Raw genomic sequence first — 22,129 nt, forward strand, 5'->3', positions numbered from 1 at the left:
GAAATATTGAGCCGTACTGATATCTGCTTCAAGCAAGAAGAGTATGATCATTTTATCTGCTAGTCTTAAGCACTGTCAAAGCCAGAAGATCAGGCTTGCATTTTGAGTCATAATCTAAAAGATTAAAGAAAAATTTGCTGCAGCGATTAGGGGATTGCTTTCTGTACACAATACTCTCATTGGATAAAGACTATTATGCCTGATAATTCAGAGCCTCTCGGATAACAGCAACTGATAGCTTTTTTAATCTAGATGTCTGCCCAAGAAGATAAAAGCGAGGGGGAAAAAAAACCTTCCATATAGAATTTCTACGAACAAGGTATAAAAGGCATTCTTGTTTCTGTGTTTGGGTCTATTCGAGGCAGAAAATTCTCAAGAGAAAAATGTTGTTTTAAGTGTGTTCAGACTGGTTACATTGACACTTATTCGATAAATGCATTCAGTATAGGCAGTGGGTTAAGAATTAATAGTTTTTCAACATAGGATTGAAGGGAATTTTAAATCTATTGAGCGCACTGAGCTATTTTATCAATTGTGGTTTTGCATTCAGATGGGTTTTACTTCTTTCATTTGTATTGAGCCAATGGCAGCTGAAACAGCTCTATTGACAATTGAAATACTAGCATGAATTTCTTTTTTGGCTGGAAAAAGATGAAATCGTTTGCATTTTCAGTGTTTTACACAGGGATCTACCATCGATCCCTCCATTTGGCAGCATGATGGCTACTGCGGACTCTAAAATTGCAGTATTTTTCTCCAGCTGCACTGTAAAACAGACCCTTTTAATAGAGGCTTTCTGAAACCCTGCGGGCAATTGCAAAGTGGAAAAGGTCAGCAGGCGCTGCTCATTGTGAAGATCTGGATGCAACCGTAACCAACCAATGGCAGGTGCCCCAGCTCCCTCTCTGCTCCCCTAGAGCCAACAAGCAAAAACAAACAAAAGCATTACCTTGCTAGATGCCGGTGTTCTCCAGCGCGACTTTTGGCTACCACCAATGGCAGTTGCCCCACCCCCTCTCCGCTCCCCCAGAGCTAAAAAGCCAAAACAAACAAACAAAGCAATACCTTGCTAGATGCCGATGTTCTCCAGCGCAACTTTCAATAGACGTCTGTGGCATTGAGATCCGATGAGCAGCACATTGTGATAGAAATATGGATGTGCTGGAACCATCAAAGCGGTCAGCAGTTGCTGCCCAGACACTCCATCAAGCGGGGATGCCCGAGCCTCAGCCCTCAGTGTATCACGGCCGGCAAGATGAACGGTGTATGCAAGCTCAAATGCGACATACCACCCCGGAGATGAGATTAAAAAAAAATGAGAGGCTCACAGCCCCCATGAATATCAAGCTTGGCGTGCCGCGCTGCATAAAAAAAAAATGTGATAAGGGGAAAAATAAAAGAATTTGGGCAAGCCGCGCTGTATGACAGTTGCGGTGCCGCCATCAGCCCTGCATTAACAAATATATATTTTTAAAAATTGTTAAAAAGGATTTGTGCACGCTGCGTTGTAAGAAAGTCGCGCGGCCGACATGGAAGGTCCAACATGGCATTCCAGCGTGCTTTTAAAAAGAAAAATGGTGCTTGCAAACGGTAAATAACAGATCCTGAGTAACAACACATGTAACGGGCAGTCCTTATGGGAGGGTACAACAGAAAAAAAGGCGATACAAAGGAGGGACTAGAAATGAGATGAAACAAAAGCATTTGCAAAAGACAGTCAAAGGAGCCAATTAAAAACCTGGGCGGAGCTTAATGCCCATATCCTGAATACGGTACAAAAGGGGGTGGTGATGGACGGAGCATCAGAACCAATCAAACACTCACACCCAGTCAACAGATCTGGGTTTGATCCATCACCGTTCTTTAGCCCACTCTGCCACCCCAGTTCAGACATGGCCATATGCAAATCAGTCTGACCCTGTGCCTCATGGGAACAGTCCAGCCCGAACTGCCAAGCCATGCCTTCCCTGGACCGGAAACATGTCTGAACTGGGGTGGCAGAGTGGGCTAAAGAACGGTGATGGATCAAACCCAGATCTGTTGACTGGGTGTGAGTGTTTGATTGGTTCTGATGCTCCGTCCATCACCACCCCCTTTTGTACCGCTTTGTTCGCCATAAGTTGGCAGGGTATGCTCAGACGTGAGTCCCTTGCTCCATTTGCCACTGGATTCAAGCAAGCCTGGCTGAAGACGGCTGAAATGCCAGAAACCGGTCCTAGGAAGCTTGTTTCCGGTCCAGGGAAGGCATGGCTTGGCAGTTCGGGCTGGACTGTTCCCATGAGGCACAGGGTCAGACTGATTTGCATATGGCCATGTCTGAAATGGGGTGGCAGAGTGGGCTAAAGAACGGTGATGGATCAAACCCAGATCTGTTGACTGGGTGTGAGTGTTTGATTGGTTCTGATGCTCCGTCCATCACCACCCCCTTTTGTACCATATCCTGAATACAGCATGTCTCGAAGAGACTGTGCAAGTGCTGCCTATGCGAGACTTAAAAAGAAAGTGCAGTGATGCCTTGCTTCCCTCCAGTCCCTCCGCTATCCGTGTTGCCTCCTAGAAGCTCTAGCCGTGTTGTAGCACTTTAAAAAATTTAAAAAACACTTTCAGCTATGTAGCAGAACTGCTCTGCTGTACAACGAGCCTAAAGAAACATTCATAAGGCCAATGACTCGTGTAGGCGAGATTTATTGCTTATTAGAATTGGAGAAGTGTGAGAGAATAAGATATCCAAACAAAATGAAAATTCCCTTATGTGCATAGCAGTGAAAGCAGGTTAACCTTTCTGTTGCACTGATATGTAATTGCTGATATAGCAGGTATTCTTTTAAAGTAATGCACTTTGTAGACTCGTGACACAGGCAAGAAACTAAAGAGATACGGTTTATCGTGAGATAAAGTTGTTTGCTGGTGTTTGAAATGTTCCACTGATAATGTTTTATTGTGCCATTGTGTGCTTTCATTGGTGAATAACAGATGCATGGAACTCTGATTATACGAGTTTACCACAGGGTGATTAGCTGTAGATGTAATTTCAATCTCATGATACATCTTTGCCGTGTCTTGATTGCATAGCTTGTGCAGTGGCTAACTGCGGAAAGTGTCTCAAGGGCTGTGTGTTCCGGAAGGAAAAACAGGAAGTTGGTATATGAAAGCAAACGCCCCGCTGTCTGCTTTCTTGGGAGATTTCAATGTTTGTTCGTGTCAAGCTTTTTTGGAGAAAGGGACAAAACAGTTGAAAACGTACAACTACCTGCACGGTGATGTGGGCTTTGAGATAAAAAGAGCTGTGGAACAGGAAGTTGAAATCTGACTGAGGGTCCAAAACGTGTTTGGAAGGTTAACCCGTATATAGTTTAATGCTACTTAGCAATGTAAAGCCATGCATCAGTATTTGCATTTGTGTCCGGTTTTACCTTCCGGTTTAGCCGTTTGCTCTGAGATACAGGTATACTAGGCAGAGACTATTTTTACAGCTGCTAGTTGGTGCAACTGTTTCATCACCACTGTGCAGCTAGTCGTAAATCGTCAGGTAAGAAACATGCATGCAGAATTTGCATACGACCAATGCAAAAAACGAGTGCAATCATGTTTTACCTTTAAGTGTTATCTGAATGAGGCATTTTGTCTTTTTCTTTATTGTTAAACCCTCTGGGCGCAGGCTGTGGGGTTGTTGTAACGCTGGGATGATGTAACCCTTGATTAAGATTTTTACATTTAATCTGGAAGTAAAAGAACTGTCCTGGAGCAATTAAGTAACATTTCTTAACAGATCAATGTTATATACACCCTTGAGATCCAGGCATTACCTGTTTTCGTGATATAAGACAACCAAAAGTCCATGTTGCCCGGACTCATTCTTATACTGCTAGGTGTGTCTCATTTTGTGAGGAAAATTACAGACTGAAGCAACCTCGAAATTATACCAATGCGCATTTGGTTATTCTTTCTAATGGCTTTGCCTTACATGTTTCTGTTATGTCTTTCACCTCACAGTACCTTGCAAAGCAGTTGGATCTCTTGCGTCAGTCAAATGATCAACACGCGAAAGTCTATGAGCAGCTGGATGTTACAGCAAGAGATCTGGAGGAAAATAATAAAAAGCTTGTTTCAGAAAACCGAGCAGGACAACAAAAGATCCGTAGGTAAGAATAGTTCACCTGAAGCGTTCTCTTCACCCTAGGAACAAATCCTTTTGACTGTTTTCATGCCTCTAAGATCGTGTGAAATGTTGGACATGTACCAGCCTTCTGCAAAAATTAGGTAGGGCCGGAGATGATAAATGCCTGCGAAACTAGTCAGAAGAGTACCTTCCTACATACATTGTGTGGGAATTCCCCAAACCTCCGAATACTGGCGGAGGTGTACAATAACAATAGGATGCTGCAGGAGTATTGAGAAGCAGTATTGATGTGCAAGTAATACTGGGACTATGGAGTGACTCCGATGAAATGTCTCACAAGCGAACATGGATTAACCTGGGTCTTATAATTGCAAAGAGAGAAATCGCCCCAAATTGGGGTAGTACAGTGCACCAGAGGATACAAGGCTAGATGAGGGGACTGGATGTGTATGGTATAGGAAAAGATTATCCTCGAGGGAAGAGATGACCCAAAAAATTGAAAAGGTAGGAGGTTGGTTTTATAGAAAACTAGCGGTTCTGATGGTGTTTTGGGGAAATACAAAGACACTATTGGCGCATGAAGTAAGAGTAATGATGAAAGTAGTAGCTACCTGTGTACATGCAATAGCCTTTGTTAACCATATAATCTCTAATTAGGGCTTCAATTGGTTTTCTGGGGAACTGTAGGCTTTCTCTGTGGGGAAATTTCTTCATTGTCATTTGAGCTCTTTCATCTTCTAATGCAGTGGTAGCGCTTAAATTAATGCATTCTCTTTTGATGAAGACATTCACAGTAGAAACCTTTTTTTTGTTTACAAATTTCACTGAATGGGTACATGAATAAGAAAGACATATGTTGCTTCCATAAGGTACTGGGTGGTGGTACCGCCTAGCCGGCACCTACTTTTGAATTTTGAATGTATCCGGCTGGAGCAATGTTTTAAATAGTCTCGAAACTGCGAATTGCCATGAATTGTGAACTTGAACTCCTCGAGGTAAGAAGTCCACGACGTGCTTATTTTCAGCTGTGACCTTTTAGGTGGTCTAGAGAAAGGGGAAACTCTGGAGGGATAGGATTTATGAAAAATAAATTGCTTTGGATTGCTGCACTTTATACTAAATGTCGAGTCTTTCCTAATTGAATCTGCTATCGCGTGCACAATATATTCATGTCAATGGAGTTCATTCAGGGACTCTGGCGAAGGATACTTGAGGTGGGGCTGGAGTGGAGGGGTGCCAGGAATCCATTTCATACTAACTGGTGCCCTGAAACAGTTTAGATTTTCAGGATCAGAAGGTGCGCACTGAAAAGGAAGAGACCTACCCCAGGAAATTTGACTACATAGCGGGGCATAGGGAAATCCTTCTGTAATTATCTGTGATCGTGTCGCTCTTTCATATCTTAGCACCACAACAGACATGCTGTTGGAATGGGGACAAGAAACGTTAGACTCCTGTGTAGCGCTTACGTCGGATATTGCTGCTAGTCCTTTTTGTGTGTTGGACTGCATGGGTATTAACCTCTCCTGTGTAACATGCAGTAAGTGCCTGTGTTCCAATCTAAGATGGCTGCTGTTAGTTTTCTTATGTTCAGATAGATGCTTGCTTGAGTAAAGCACTTGCTTGAATTCTCCTGTCTGTTTACACACGTAGGTGCCTTTTGTGGTCTCCTATGTGAGCTGTGTAGTGTACATGATCAAACCTATACACACTGAAGTGCCAAATATGATATTCACTCATATTAAATCATGTCTTTTTTGCGCAGAGGTATGTTAGATGAGCTGCATGCTTCTCCTGTTTAAAGCGTTTCATTGCTTCACCAGGTAAATCATTGAATATTTGACCCATCTTTAATCTTGATTTTATAGGCTTTTGGCATATGCTTGTTGTTTTTTTCTTACTGTCGAGTGCTGAAAGTTGCTTTGGCAAGTATGAAAATTGCATATTAAAATCCCTTCCAGCCTTCATAATGACCACGTAAGGCCCCAGATGTAATCACTATTAGGGGTATGCGAAAATCAGATAATTTGCATAGTTATGTAAAATTTTGGTAAAATGACACATAATTGTGCAAAAATCAAATATGGTATTTGGTGCTATATTTGGTGAGGAATGTGTTTTTCCACACCATTTTTGAGGAAAAGGTGCATTTTCCGTGTAATGTAGGGCACGGATATCAGAAGTAGTGTGAACAAAAGCTGCTCGTTCGTTTGTGCATCAGCGCAGTCAAATTTTAGCGCGAAAGCACAGAAACAAACCAATTACACAACGTGACACAATAAAGGTAATTTCATGAATTTAGATAAGGGACATAACTTAAAGTTTCTGAAATGATGCAAGATTACACGGGCATAACCAAAATTTTACCCAGGCCCGATCACAATCCCTGCTCGGAAGGAGGAGGTTTCCAAAATAAGATATGTACAGATATGGCTATGAAGGCATGTCACTAAGTCCGAGTAGGCTTGTTCCAAGTCACAACAAAGATCGTGCAGTGCTGTAACCGAAAACAAAAAATACTGATCACATGGGTCTATGGTATGTATGTCCTGTGCATCGTTTATAACCTGTAGTTGACTGCCGTCACATTCATCCATCTATCCATTTATTAAACCTCGGCACTCTAATGTAAGATAAAGAAATGTGTGAAGTTGTACTTTTGTACAGCGAGATCTCTAATGATCAAAGTCTGTTTGTTGCTTCTAACCAAATGCTGTACAAATGACAATGAAGAACTACATATGGGGCATGAAGCTTCAAGTAGCAAATGCACACTATATAGAACACCTTAAAGGCATCCAAGGCAAAGTGACGTGTCGGTATCTTCATTAAGTTCATAAATATCCCATTCTCCTCCCCAATAGAGCCACCAGGAGGGGAGAAGGGATTTGAAATGGTCCTACTGCCAAGGTGAAGCATCCTGGGAATTCGGTGACTCTTTTGCATGAAATCGTCAATGCAGTGTTTATTGTATCTCTGTTAAAGACGTTTGATATTAAAAAAAGACTGGAGGGGCAATGCAGGTTTCTCCTTTGTCAGTAGTTTTAACAAAATTAACACCTCGCCAACAGAGTAAAAAAAAAAAAATGTTGCCTGTAGGTGGGCATTTTCTTTATTTTCTAGTTTGGGAGATTTCTTTCTCTCAACGTTTCTGGGATCCCACACACGCACAGAGATAGCCTGATATTTACTAATTCAACGAGGGAGCATTTGTGTGACAGTAAATCAACTTTTTAAAATTCATGCTCCATGTATTTTTGGCTGCACCTTCACTCCATCTTTTGTGCATATTACATCTGAGTCACAAACGGCCTTTCCCTTCCTGTGCCTCTTATCATTTTGCACACCAAACCGTATGTCTGTCTGTTTATTGTCACTTCTTACAAAATGGCGTGTGTGTATACATACATACATACATACATAACCACATAACATAACCTACTTATTACTATGAGGACTGGTCATTGACTGTAATGAAGTGTGTAATTACTATTCTAACTCCACACGCGCTTTGATAGTAGGGATGGTTTTAAAACAGACTTAAGCAAATCTAACTGCACTTATGATTTTTTGATACACTCACTGAAAAATACCTTGACACACTACTGCGATTGGTCCTCACAAAGATAGTGTTTATCAGGTTCTGACAAGGTTAAGCCAAAACAAAGGGTCACTGCGTTTATCCATATTTATTTTGGGTTTTGTGGGGATATTAAGCTGAAATTAGTATATTTCCACATTTATTTAACCAATAAATATGCACTCCTACTTGAATGCCTGCCAGGTTTTCAATGCAGTGAACATTCGCAGAAGATAAATCAGTGCACTTATAGGAAAATATGCAAATTTCATTATCAATCATGTGCATATCTACTGCTGTTAAATCCTGTTTACTAAAATGTCTTTCTTTTTTAACCCCCTTGCCTATCAAATCACTCCGCTATTGGCCTGGCAGTCATGGCAGACAGTATTTAGAATTACTCAAAAAGCAACCCAATATCCGTTTTTATCCACATTTAAAAATAAATCCAGACAAGAAAATACATGTTTTCTGTCTGTATTTATCTGTATAAATCAGTAAAAACGGAAAACAGCATTAGTTATAATGTCCCTAAGTAGGTATGACATAAATGTGTGTAAATAAAGTTCTGTATTAATTAGGTTGACATGTTTCGCGCCCATGATGGTCTCAGGAGGAGATCCCTGGCACTTCCTCAGGACCAAACTGAGAGAAGCAGTAGAAAGTAATATGTTTATGATGGCCTCTTAAAGATGAAGTAGTGCCACCAATTAGATCCTTGTAGTGATCCAATCTAGAATGACAAGAGGGAAAAGAAGTAAACACAGAACATAATAAAAACGGTGTTGTCATGTATCTGGTGTATGAACTCTAAAACAACCAGAATGTCCCTTTCATGTGGACCATATTTATATTTCTGGCCTCCGTAAGGTTGCCAGACAAAGTCTTTGTATTGGTTAAACAGGGAGAGCAACGTTGTGACTGAACATTATGTTAAAAACAATGGGGAATTAGTAAAAATAGTCATATGGGTTTTATAACCCTAAAATGACAACAAAATTAGTCACAAAGTAAGGATATCGTGGTGATTAGTATGCAACTTAGCTCGATAGAGACCTATGCAAAATCATGTTCTATAATCAAGGTTAATACATCAAATGTGACATGAATGCTCAACATTTCGCAAAATAAGCAATGAAAACAAAAAAAATGATGGTCAAAAGAGCATTGTCATAATGCATCCCATTCATTGCAAAACCTTTTTCGTATTCTAGATAAATTCCCACGTTGGGGAGTGGGAGAAGGGGGGGGTGAGGAGGTATTTTTAGGCAGAAGTTACCTCAATGAACTTAGAGGTAGTCCCCTTGGGTCAAGCTAGAGGGTGGGTATTGTGAATATCTGCATCAAGGTACACGGAAGTCACAAATGGGCACGGTTGAAGGTGTCAAGTTATATAATATATTCAAAGATGAGAATTACTCACGGTTTTGAGGAAAGCCACAAGGAGCCGCACCTACCCATCCTCTCGTACGCCTATAGATGTTCAGGGACGGGGCGGTTTCAAATTTTAATACTACGCTGCTCAACATGGTCTCTTCTGGTGCGATGCCAGAAGAGTATCAGGGTTGTCTATGTGGGTGAATAAGTCAGCGCGACAGAAGCCGCCATCTTAGAAAGATGAAAAAGTATCATATGGGGGATAGGTGTTTGGGGGGGGTTACTAAACAGAGTGTGTTAAGTAAACTGATATATTCCCCAGGGAGGGTCAAAGTATACATATGTAACACAAGTATAAATTGGCCCTCGGTGAACTATATTCATCATGGTGACGATGGCGGCCGTTTTGGGATGGTAAAAGTATCGTGTGGGGCATCTGTCGTCATGAAGGTGGTGAATATGATGTCAGAGGGGAAGGAGAGTATAGCAAAGATTTTGACTTCTCTTCTATGAAAGAATCGTACAAGCGATTGACTAAGTGTCCATGGGTGACTTGATTATGAGTTAGCACTCTAAGAGCTGGTATGTTAAAAAAAAAAAAAATCCACAATTGTTGGACACTCCATATAATACATATGTTAGACTCTCTCCACATACATAGGCAGTGAAGTAAGTGTCTAAAAATGGAGAGGTCTCGGTAGGTATGTCTCATGGTTGATAAAAGCTACAGTTAGCGGTTAGAACAGCGAGATACATTACAAGAGACTTGGCAATTACTACTCAGAAAGGATGTATCCGAGAGAAAAAGGTAGACTAGTATAGTAATTCGATCCCTGGTATACCATCATTCAGACCATGTATATGTATGCGAAGGCAAAACGCCCCATTGTTGTACCTTTTTAAATAAAGTGGAGGTATTCAGGTTTGCCTCCAGAGTAGTCCAGGTCAGATGATCAGTTGTGTGTTGAGAGTCAATGCAATGATTGCACATCTTGGTCACGCTGTGGCTGCAGCGTATTGTACTTTTGTGCTCACTAATCATATTTTTGATTGGTCTAGTGGTCATCCCCACATAATGTAGGTTGCAGGGGCACGTTATCGGCTATACAGTTCTTTATTACAATTTTTGTGTAGTTTCTGTGTCCATTTGAAGTTCCCTAACTCTAGGGCTTTCGTCTGGCGTTTAGAGATACAGGCCCTACAACTTTATCATGGATAGTGAGCCTTCACTGCTGGCACATTCCTTATTGTGGTTTGTTGGGTCATAGTCTGGGGGCGAGGTCTAGTATGGACTAAGATCCCTGAGATTGTGTTCTTTTGAAGGCAAACCTGGGGCGCTCCAAATTGAGGTCTCCTGTGTTGACCATTTTCTAGTGATTGAAGATAATGTTCTTTATCTTATTTGACACTGGGGTTAAAGTGGTCATGCAAGTCATGGTGTCTTCTTTGAGTCTTGAAATGGTTTCCAATAGGGCTTCACAGTGATTATTACGTGCTCTTATTCGCATCCCTGATCACCTTCTTAGGATATTGTCTGTCCCAGAGGTTTCTGCTTCGATCGTCTGCTTGTTGATCATAATCAGTGGGATTGCTGCAGTTCCTTCTCGGGCGTAAAAACTGCCCATAAGGTAGATTTTCACGTAGTGCTTTAGGGTGGTGACTATTAAAAGGGAGGAGGCTGTTGCAGTCAGTCTTTTTCTTGAAGGTTTTGAATTCACTCTGATCCAGGGAGATGAGGAGGTCGAGGTAAGGAATTTCCTCCTTTGATTTTGACAGTGTGAAATGTAAGTATGGATCCACAGAGTTTATCCATAGAGTGAATTCTTGACCGTCCTCTTCTGTGCCCCCCTTCCTCCCCCCCCCCCCTCCTCCCCCGAAGACAAGCATGTCATAGATGTAGCATTTCGATTGGATGATATCTGTTTGATAGGTGTTGGTATTCGTGTAAATGTGTGTGGATTCGAAATGGGCCATACAAAGACATGCCAGACTGGGCGCAAATGTACTGCCCATAGATGTGCAGTGTATTTGGTGATACAGTTGATTCTTGTGCTGGAAAAAGTTGTTTTTCAAGGCAATACTTGCACACTCTATATTGAGGACCACAGGAGTAAAGGAGGAGGTCATGGTTGTCTGGAGGATGTGGTCGATAACTCTGATGGTTGCGTCGTGCGGTATGTTGGTGTGAACTGCCTCCACATCGAAGTGACAAGGAATGTGATCTCTTTTGGATTGGGCAAGTCATTGATGAGACTTAGTGCTTCCTTGGTGTCCTTCAGGGAGGATGGTGTGTTCTGCACCAAAGGTTGTAATTGGTGGTCACAGTATTGACTCAAATGTTCGAGAAGAGATCTTGACCACGGACACTATCGGTCTACCAGGAGTTCATACACCAGATACATGACAACACCTTTTTTATGTTCTGCGTTTTCTTCTTTACCCTCTTATCGCTTTAGATTGGGGCACTACAAGGATCTAATTGATGGCACTACTTCATCTTTAGGAGGCCATCATAAACCTATTACTTTCTACTGCTTTTCTCTTTGGTCCTGAAGAAGTGCCAGGGATCTCCTCCTGAGACCAAGGACGCGAAACATGTTGACGTAATTAATATAAAACTTTATTTACACACATTTATGTCATAGCTGCTTAGGGCCATTATAACCCATCAGCAGCCGCAACTTTAAATGTTTATTTTTTTTTTTACTTTGATCGAGGAATTAATTCATTAAATTGACGTAGCACTGATATCCTCTAGTCATTTTTAGGACACTGCTAGCGTGGGCTGCGCACATGCGCAGTCTCGCTGCCAAGATTTAATATTTTTAGGTATATTCTGTAGGGGGCTTTAAGACCTGCCCCTCTTTTCCATTGGCTGGTTTCACCGTTTATGCTAAACGGTGGCCAGCCATTGGAAAAGAGCTTGTTGTGACGTTTTCCTTCGGCTTTTTGAGCTGTCCCACTTGGACGGCCTCGCCTGCTTTCCTTATGAAGTAAAAGGTTTCTTATCTTTATGGGGCCAAACACATGGCCCCATAAAGATACGAAACCTTTTACTTCAGAAGGAAAGCATGCGAGGCCGTCCAAGTGGGACGGGCGAAAAGCCAAAAGTCTACTTAATGGCGAGCGCTTGTTTTAAAGCTGTTGTAGTAAGTCCCGTGAGTGAGGCGTCAGAGGTCCCTGTGATCAGAGCGCTTGTGATCGGAGGGTTTGGTGTTGATTTATTCTCGTCTCCTTCTCAAATAATCGTACAATATCCCGTGCAACCGAAGGGCTTGCTATTTAAAAACCCCACTAGTAAAGCAGCCGCCTCAGTGAATGTTTTATAATGTAAACATGTTTATTGCAAACGTGCGGCAGCCAAGTTTAGACACCTGCATTTGATTTGATTTAATTTTGTGGCATCTGCTTGCATTACACAAAGAGAAGCAACGAAAGCCCTGCCTGTTGGGTTTGTCAATGCTTGATACATTTGTGATTTTAAGGGCGCACAACTGAGAGAGCTGTAGGGGCACATGAGCTGTGTGCCCCCCCTCTCTTCCTCACACTGGACAGAGCGCACGTCTATGAGGCTGGCTGGACAAGCGCGGTCTGCTCCTGCTTCTTGGCACTACATTTGCAGTTTTCTATAGCGCAACCTCAACCCAAGGGTATCGGAGCGCTTTACATGAGCACCAGTTGTGTTACACGAGGACACATTCATCTTTTCTCGGGGGGGGAGCGGAATAGGTGATTTAGCCAGAATCACAGGATGTTTAGAGTCATTGCCGAGACTCGAACCTACCCGATCCTCCGCTCCGAAGTCATCCGCTCTGGGTGTTAGGCCACATCCTCCCCAGGTGCCTGTGCGACTGAACTCTGCTGCCACGAGGCGCTCTCTTGCACCAGGATGTAGAAACCACTTCAGACCAGGCAGTCTGTTTGTTGTTGATAGATGCTGAGAAGGGAGATGGAGATGGTGAGGTGGTCTGGTCCGGAGCATGTGTGGTTTGCGTTAGATTGCTGGTGCTGTTGAGAAGACGAGGTCATAGTTGTGGCATTTGAAGCGTGTTGGTTGAGCGGTGTGTTGTATCGTGTTGACTGTGTCGATGAGGTAGGTGAGGGTGTCTCTTGTGTTTTTGAGCTTTGGTTTTCTGGGAAGGTGAAGTTACCCAAGAGGGTGGTATGGGTGTGTCTGAAAGATGAGGTGGTGAGACCACCCGAGAATTCATCAATTATGATCTTATACGCCCAAGGAGGATTTGGCGTTGAGTGTTACTTGCATAAGGTGCAGGACCAGGATGATTTACGGATGATAGCAAAGCCTCCTCCCTTCTTTTGTGCACAGTCCACACGAGGGCTGCTGTAGCCTGTGTGGAGATGGTTCCTAGGATGTGTGATGAAGTGGGTGTGCGCCATGTTTTTGTTATGAGGAGAGTGTCCAGCTTGTCATAGCTGATGCGATCTGCGACGTCTGGTGCATGGAGTATGCTGAGTGAGCGTTAATGAGCATGAGTTGGATTGTGTGTTCTGTAGTTAGTGGGGCGTGTACAAGGTTGTGTATGTGTAGCGCCAATGCTATGCGAGTGTCTGGCTTGTCTGTATCTCTGTGTGGGGGTTGATGGTATGTGGGGCTGGGTGACGCACAGGGGTTTCTGGCACAAACAGTCAGTGCTTTTGTCTGAATCCGTGCCTTGCTGGGGTGCCCAGGGGAGTTGACTGAAGTAAGGAGAAGGCAGAAAGTGATGTCCCTTCCTGTGCAGATGAATGATGGGAAGTGAAGTGATCTCCTCTTGTTGGCTTCTTCTTTTCAAGTTGGTTTTGGTGGGATGCCAGTAATGTTGCTTGCTAAGGAGATTAGTGATGGGTCATTTCTTATGTGGTGCCTCTGTGCAAGATAAACCTCTCTTTAAAATTTATAATCGGTACTGTCAATTGTAAGCAAGTGGAGAGCCAATTGCTCCTATAAGCTTCTTAGCTGATGCATTTGGGCATCAAATACTGTTTTTAGGTCGCGCCTGGGCAGTACATGCGCTGCTCTGCGAGGCATGCTGTATTCAGGTATGGACTTGAAGCTCCGCCCACTCTGCCCATATTTTTAATTGGCTTGTGTCATTGTCCACAAGATGCCTTTCTTAAGTATGTGTGAAGTGATAAAGTGTGAACCTTTGTTTTCCCTGCTGCATTTGCATCAGGTGTGAGGCTCCTGACTGCTCCCAACCAAGAGACTCGAACAAAAGGAGGCCTACACACGTACCTATATACATGCATACATATATATGCATATATATCAAAATATATATATATATATATATATGCATATATCTTTCCACATATATATGCACATATATACATATATGTATACACTAAATAACAAACATTACAAATGCAACAGGTCTCGCATTTGTGAAAGTTGAAGCAACTTTATTAAAGATATCACTATATATACATCCCAATATCACTAAAATATGCTTTTATACATGTATAGATCTGTATATGTATGCACACTATGCTATTATATACCTATATAGACAACATGTATATGCACATATATACACATACAATACATCTGCATATCTAAATAACGAAACCTCTAAATGCATACATAAATATGCATAATATGTTCAATGAAAACTGCTAACCATAATAAAAATACTTCTAAAAAGAAACACCATTTGCTAAAAAAAAATGCTCTAAGTTGGACAAAGACGAGACCTGTTGCATTTTTAATGCTTGTTAGACTGACTCACCACTTCACGAGCACTACCCTGCACTAATCATATGGCGAATAATCAAAAGATCTCCGTGAAAGCTCCCCTTCGGGGGACCCGTAGGGCATTGCAGTGCCGGCCTGACTAAGAGCAATGCCCTATGATGAAGCATGACATCCCTTGGGATGGGTGAGGGCAACAAGTAAGGCACTTTGACTTTCCTTCCTATTCTCTAGACCTTTAGGGACACTTAACTTTTGTTTGGTTTATACATTACTTGGGAGCACGGGCACTGGACCTTTATTAGCACCTTGCCGCCCGCCCCCCCTTTTTGTTTAGAGTAAGAATCTGACCAGGTTAACCCACGCAGTGAGGACCAAGTCTGCCCCCAAAGCGTGGGAGATAGATATATATATATATATTCACGCTTTTCTAACATTTTCATTTTTGAGTCCTATATCTGGTTCTGGCTGCAGTCAATTCCCACTTCATTGTGAAGGAGCCGCCTTGAAAGTAATGTTTCCTAATAGAATCATGCCTCTTTCCACTCTGGGAACCCTCTTTACCTTGCACCCACCATGGCTGCCAAACATTATTGCTTATGTTTGGAATAATAATATGTAACTGTCTATTGCAGTAAACCATGACTACTAGTATAAAAAAAAATATTATTCGTACAATGTGTAGCTAATTGCTTTTCACAGTGATTCTGATTGATGGTGGGGCCTGATGAGCACAGCAGTGGTTATTGGTGAATGTATCCCTGAAGTGGAGACCAACAAATTATCATTCCTTACGTTTTGCGTAACTAATTGTTTTGTATTCTGACTTGTAATTTTTAGCCTCACAGAGATGATAGAAAGCTTACAAGCACAGGTAGAGGACCTTCAAAGGCAAGTGGAAGAATTAAAAAAAGCGGGACGAAAATGCAGGAGTCGTGAAAGATTCGAGCAGTCCAGATCATTGCACAGCATCTCATGTTTGAAGGAGCTGTACGACCTTCGCCAGTAAGAAACTGAATTTCTCTGTGAATTTAATTGCATGTAGAGTTTACAACATTAATGACGTGCTGGAATCTGTGTTGACTTGTATTGCCATTACTGGAGAGTGTGTTGTTTGAATTTTTCAAAGAAAATAAAGCAGTTGCTTAGTACATTATAGTGTAGGAACCTTAGACAGTCCTAACTATCTCGAACCTGATTTAAGGATTTATTTGATTGCCCAACATTGAACTGCTGGATCACCTTTTATTGGTTTGACAGTACACCAGATGTTTATTTGGAAAATGGCTCACTTTAAGGCTAGATGGGGTGTTCCTAAATATCAGAATTTGAAAAGAGACATCCTTATCTGGGTTTTTGTTTCCCTGTAGGCGGATGAGGATTGGGGTTTCTTGTGTGATAATATCTGGATAATATTGTCTTGTAGTTAGGATGGGCCTCCAAGGTGGGGATGGCCCTGTTGGGTGTACCAACAGCACACCTCTCCTTGTCATGTGTCTCTGCTAGTGCTGGCCTCTCCTTCATGCTCAGTGGGGGTGGTGAAGTTTGGCCCAGGCGAGCGGCGGCAGCATCGGGTTGCCTGGGCGGGGAGCTCGCTGCATTGCCAGAGTGTCAGCCAAGAGAGATTGCCATGTGCCGCTGTGGCCAATAGTGAAGTTGTGCCATAGGGGCGCGAGATGCACTGCAGTCTGGTGGAGTCCTGGTAGAATACCTGACTCACGCAGCAACAGGAGGGAGATAATAAAGGTCTCCGATTACGCTGTGGTGACCTGATACTGTAGTGAGGAAGCCAATCAGTGGCAAAATACACAGTTGTGTGTTTGAATCTTGAGGAAGTTATAGAGCCGCCACTTCTTTATGACCTGAGACAAACCCTCCGGTCCTGCGACCCAAAAAAAGATGGCAAATATACTAAACAACCCGCATCATCGGAGGAGGATTACGGTGAGAGGGAGTGATGTCTGCTCAGAGGGCCTCCAAATGGCCTTCATTTTGCAAGCGATTCAGGACGTCAAGCTATCACTCATTAGGCAAGATCTACGGAATATGCCAGACAGAGTCACAACAGTGGAAATTAGAGATTCCAGAATGGAAGACTGCGTCAGATTACATGAATTCTGATTGGTCCATCTAGAGAGACTGGTTGTCCAGCTGGAGGCAAGGGCAGAAGACTCTGAGGGCAGATCTCGGCACGACAATCTGCGCATAGTGGGAGTCCCAGAAGGTGTGGATGAATCCAATCCCACCACCTTTATATCTGTATGGCTGAAGAGCTGGGTACCAGCCTCCAAAGTCTCACCTTGCTTTATCCTTGAGAGACCGCGCAGGGCCCTTTTCACCAAGCCCCCCGTGGGCTCTCCACCACAACCCTTTATCGTTCGCATCCTCAACTGTGCTGACCAAGATGCTGTTCTTCAGTAGTGCGTATCTTTGAGACTCTTACCTATCTGTCATCCCAAATAACTATTTTCCCAAACTATACCATGAAGGCACAGCAAAGGTCCTTCCTGGAGTTCAAGCAGAAGCCTGGGGCCCTGAATGTTCGCTACATGCCCCTTTTTCCACCCCGACTGTAGGTCATCTTTCACGACCAAGCCTTGTTTTTCTTGTTTTTGTCACCACAGGGGCAACATGGGATTGGGCAGAGGGCCCAACTTGTGGTCAGCCTCGGGATCGGAGGTGAACCATACGCAGAACACTGTCTGCTGGTCCCTCCGAGACTTCCAGCTTGACTCATAACAGCGAGTGCTGATTGATGTCCGGTTATCCAGCTTGGAACTGAGCGGTGGTGCTCAGGGCTTGCTGGTAACCCATGCCCCGGGTTGTCCTTTAATTGTTTTTTGTGTTGTTACTTCGGTGTATGGAGGGCAGGGAGGGAGGGCTAAAGCTGGGATTTGTTTGGGTGGGAGGTTGCATGGAGGGGGAATCTCGCATCTCGGTATAGCCCAGTTGACTACTATCCTCTGTTCCAACACAATAGGTACTTCATGTGCGCAAAGTTTGGGGGGGTGTTGAGTGGCAGTAGGGAGAGGTTTCTTTTTCTATTTTCATTCTTTTTCTATTCAGGTGCAAGTCTGACGCACTTACTAGGCTTCCCATGCCATTGCTCGCGCACACGGCTGCATAGCATCCCCACTGATACGAATATGCCCATGGCCTGATGACACACCCCCATTCATCCACCTCCGCGGGACAGCTCAAAATTATCTCATGGAACCTAAATGGCCTTCTGGACACGATAAAAAGAGGGGTGGTTATGAGTACAGCACACTGATGTAACCTGGACATACTCCTGTAGGAATCTCTTCTCATGGGCAACAAGGGAGCACAAAGGGTTTACAAGGGTGTTTAATGAAGGGTTTCACCGCGGCTCACTGAGGCACGTCTCCCTAGTGATACCGAAAGAATGGCATGATCGACTGGGACGTTATGTGGTGGTGACTGGGACACTGCATTAGGCTCTGCCGTCCCTGATTTTTGTCTACGCCCCTCCTTAATATCCGAGCTTGCTACGACACTCAGTTGGGTCCTATTGGAGCTCCCGACAGCCCTATGGGTTCTGGGGGGAGACCTCATCGGGGGTGCATGACCCCCGACTGGATCGATTTTTCCAAGTGCCCACATTAGGGATGCGACCAGCTAATCTGGCCTCTTTTATGTGCAGCATGTCTCTTTTAGACGTATGGCGGTCACTACACCCATTGGAATGCTGATACACGTTCTTTTCCAATGCGACACAAGAGTTTCTCTCACCTCGATTAATTCTCACTCCCCTCTACCGAAAGCCATAGGTACTCCGTAAACGTGTCCTAGCACGAGGCCTGTCTGACCGCTCTCCAATTCAGATGGACCTTTCCTGGGGACCTCCCTGTTCCGCATCACGATGGCACCTGTGTCATTGCTGCCTGCAAAACGGTGACTTTCGCACAGCCTGCCAAGTACCATGCATCAGGCTTTCGATTAACACATTTCCATGTAGTGGTCCACCGCACTGAAATGCAAATTCACGCATAATAGCGCCTCCTCAACGCTAAGTAATCATGCACCAATACTGACTCATTGAAAGGAAAGCTGGTGTGGTCTGGAGTGGCAGCGCTTAGTGCGCGCTGCTTCTGGCAGGCTTGGGGACGAGTTTGCAGCTATAAGCTACTACAATGTAACAGATACACCCTACACGCACCACAGCATGATTAAGAACTATAGGTTCATGACGCTGCAGCGCAAGTGGTGAGCAGGCAGCTGCAGTTCGAAACAAGCATTTGCAATGCAATAGGTCTCGCATTCACACGATTTTGAGCTATTGGCATTGTAAATGACAATGCCTTCGATTTATGTTTTGGGTTTTAAAACATAAATACAAGGCATTGTTATTTCCAATACTAATAGCTTAAAATTGTTTGAATGCGAGACCTATTGCATTGCAAATGCTTAACAATTATGTATGATAAAATAGTGAAATACAACTTCCACAGATTGTGCCACACTGCACCTCATATTTATTTTCTTCCCACATAATTTAATTTACCCTGCCGCATAACTTGGCCTTCCATTGCTGCATAATTTCAGTAACCTTGCATATAAAGAGAAAGCGAGACCGGCATCTCAAGAGATAAAAGTTGCACTTAAAACCGAAAGGTACCTGAATATAACCTGTAATGCAACCCTTAAATGAAAAATGAGTGCAAGTAAAAGTAAAACTGATCTAAGAAAATGCGTGGTTTTAGTAGGAAAATGTTGTTGGTTAATGCGATCGCTACAGAATTCACATGTGTGTGTAACTAGAGGCAGGCACACAATGCCCATTGGGCTTAAAGGGCTTCAACCACCCCCCGGTTGTGTGTGGCAGCCCGGGCTAAGACCGCTTCCCGGGCGCACACACCCGAGTACTTCACAAGTCTTTAAAAGACCATTTGCTTGTGAACGAGGTTGTGCATCACTTTTCACCAACCTCTGGTCTCCAGGGATACTTGCAGAATGCAGGGGGTGGGATTGTGCGTAGAGGAGAAGAAAAGGTGCGTAGAGGAGAAGAAAAGGTGCGTAAAATGGAGTCCGGCGTTAGCCAGGCGGCTTGACAGTCTCCCTAAAATGTAATATCTCATCAGTACACGTGGTGTGAATGGCAAGGCGCAGGCCTGGCAGAACACTCCAAAATTAACAAACACTACAATTAATAATAAATATGTTAAAAAACAAAACTAAACTAATAAAGTAAAAAACGCGCCCAGTGTCGTTGCCCTGCTTGCTATACCGTAAGTCCTAAAGTTTAAAAATTCCCATTTTCAACTAAAAACAGTTGTGAATAGAAGGAGGCGGCTGTGACTGCTGCGCACGACGTCAAACACCGCTCTTATTTTTAAAGTCCCCCGTAGATCCATCCGGGATTAAGAGGAATAATTCACCAAATAAGGTTTAGACACTAGCAGGTTTTGGTAACATCCACGCAGCGCCCACGTTTTCATTTAATAGCTCTAATATTGTGGAAGTTTGTACATCATAAGAAAATAAATCAAAAGCTTTCGGCCTTTTCGGAGATGAAAAATATGAAATCCTACAGGTATTTTTTCTGTGTTTGTGTTTTTTTTTGTTGGAAAAACGAGAATTCAGTATGTTGCTGTGAAAAAAAATAAGGTCTCTCCGAATTTCATGCAATTGGTTTTCGGAGAAAAAAAACGCTACATTTTTACACCTTCCTTGTAAAAAAAGACTGCTGTTCATTTCCCCAAAAAATCGTGGATTTCGGTTTATCTAATTTTAATCTTACAGATTCTGCCATTGTATTATTTTGTGGTACATTATTCCATGTGCTTTTGTGTAGCGCTGTAAGTTATTCCCATGGTATGTGGGCACTGTAATAACATATATTTCTTTTTAAATTATTTGGTGTGCGTCCCTGAAGAATGACAGCATCTGAAGTCCGGTAGCTCCCGCAGTGTTCCACCATCACACAAAGGAGGCTCTCCTCCACCCTCGCTCCCTCCCCTCTTACACTCTCCCTTGCAACCCCATGCCACACGTCTCGGCGCCGGGGCTCTGGATTTTAACCGTCGGTTCATAGATGCATCTACACCTCCTTTCACCTGGCCCTGCGGCCTTTCCTGAAGCTTCTGCTTTTGAATGACCCTTGGAGCTTCCACCACAGAGCCGCATAGCCCCCCTTTGCAGAGCCTTCTCCGGTGTGTCATCAACACCGAAGAAGGCAGTTCGCCGAAACGCTTTTGTTGCTGGCCATTTGAAAATTAAAGTTTTTCTTCCACGTCCCCGATAGTGCGATAATTCCTCTGTAATTGAGGTGGATTGGAGCTGATGTAAAGTGCGGCGTCCACAGCCGCAACCTCGCACATCCGCCCGAGAGTGCTTCGTTTTGGAATCGGAGCATGTATATGTATATGTATATATATATATATATATATATATATATATATATTCATATTCACTGAAAAAACCATAGGTTTCACACACGTTATAGTTAGGAATTAGCATTTTAAAAACCTTGCAAATTCACTTAAAAAACCATAGGCTTCACACATGTTCTAGTTAGCTGGACATTTCACTCGTGAAAAACCAATGAAATTCCCCCGTTATAGTTAGTGCAGGCAACTATAACTCACGCGACCGCAATCCTCTGCTGATGATATTACATAACTGTATTTAGTCACTTATTCACCCATGTCTTCTTCCATTAATCTTTAGCTATACATATATTACAAATATTTATTTTTCAGAAAGACCCATATGTCATCAGCAGAGGATTGCGGTCGCGTGAGTTATAGTTGCCTGCACTAACTATAACGGGGGAATTTCATTGGTTTTTCACGAGTGAAATGTCCAGCTAACTATAACATGTGTGAAACCTATGGTTTTTTAAGTGAATTTGCAAGGTTTTTAAAATGCTAATTCCTAACTATAACGTGTGTGAAACCTATGTTTTTTTCAGTGAATTTGTACGGTTTTTTAAATGCTAAGTTATTAATATATATATATATATATATATATATATTTTTTTAAAATTTTACCGTGCGCGCACCGTGCACGCACGGTGGGCACGCGGTGCGCTTTGCGCGCCCACTTTACGCAGTTCGGACCGTGCGTGCACGGTGCGCAACGTTCGCGGAATATTTTCCATTTCCACCGTGCGCGCATGTTGCGCGCACTCCGCGATTTTTCGCGAAAAAAATTAAAACTCTTTTTGGACCCTTGGGGGTCCTTCTGGGACCCCCTGACAAATGCTAGGGGGTCAGGAACTGTCCAGCCTGCCCCCTTTTCACGTTCTCAACCTTTGTTTTTCACCCCCTCAGAGTGCGAGAGACAAAATGGCGGCCGACACTTCCTGGTTTCGACCGATTCGCATGTTTACTAAGAT

General features: G+C 43.2%; 1 protein-coding gene across 1 annotated transcript in view; it reads left to right on the top strand.

Annotated features, from left to right (window-relative positions):
• The window catches only part of CDR2 (cerebellar degeneration related protein 2), a 113,748-nt gene that overhangs the window by 55,391 nt on the left and 36,228 nt on the right, over nucleotides 1–22,129 (top strand). Inside the window, exons 3-4 of the mRNA XM_085629039.1 lie at nucleotides 3,994–4,142; nucleotides 15,610–15,774. Of these exons, the coding sequence (XP_085485165.1) occupies nucleotides 3,994–4,142; nucleotides 15,610–15,774 (314 nt within the window). The remainder of the gene's footprint in view (nucleotides 1–3,993; nucleotides 4,143–15,609; nucleotides 15,775–22,129) is intronic.

This window comes from Triturus cristatus, chromosome 10 (assembly GCF_964204655.1).
Source record: "Triturus cristatus chromosome 10, aTriCri1.1, whole genome shotgun sequence".
NCBI classification, from domain to species: domain Eukaryota; kingdom Metazoa; phylum Chordata; class Amphibia; order Caudata; family Salamandridae; genus Triturus; species Triturus cristatus.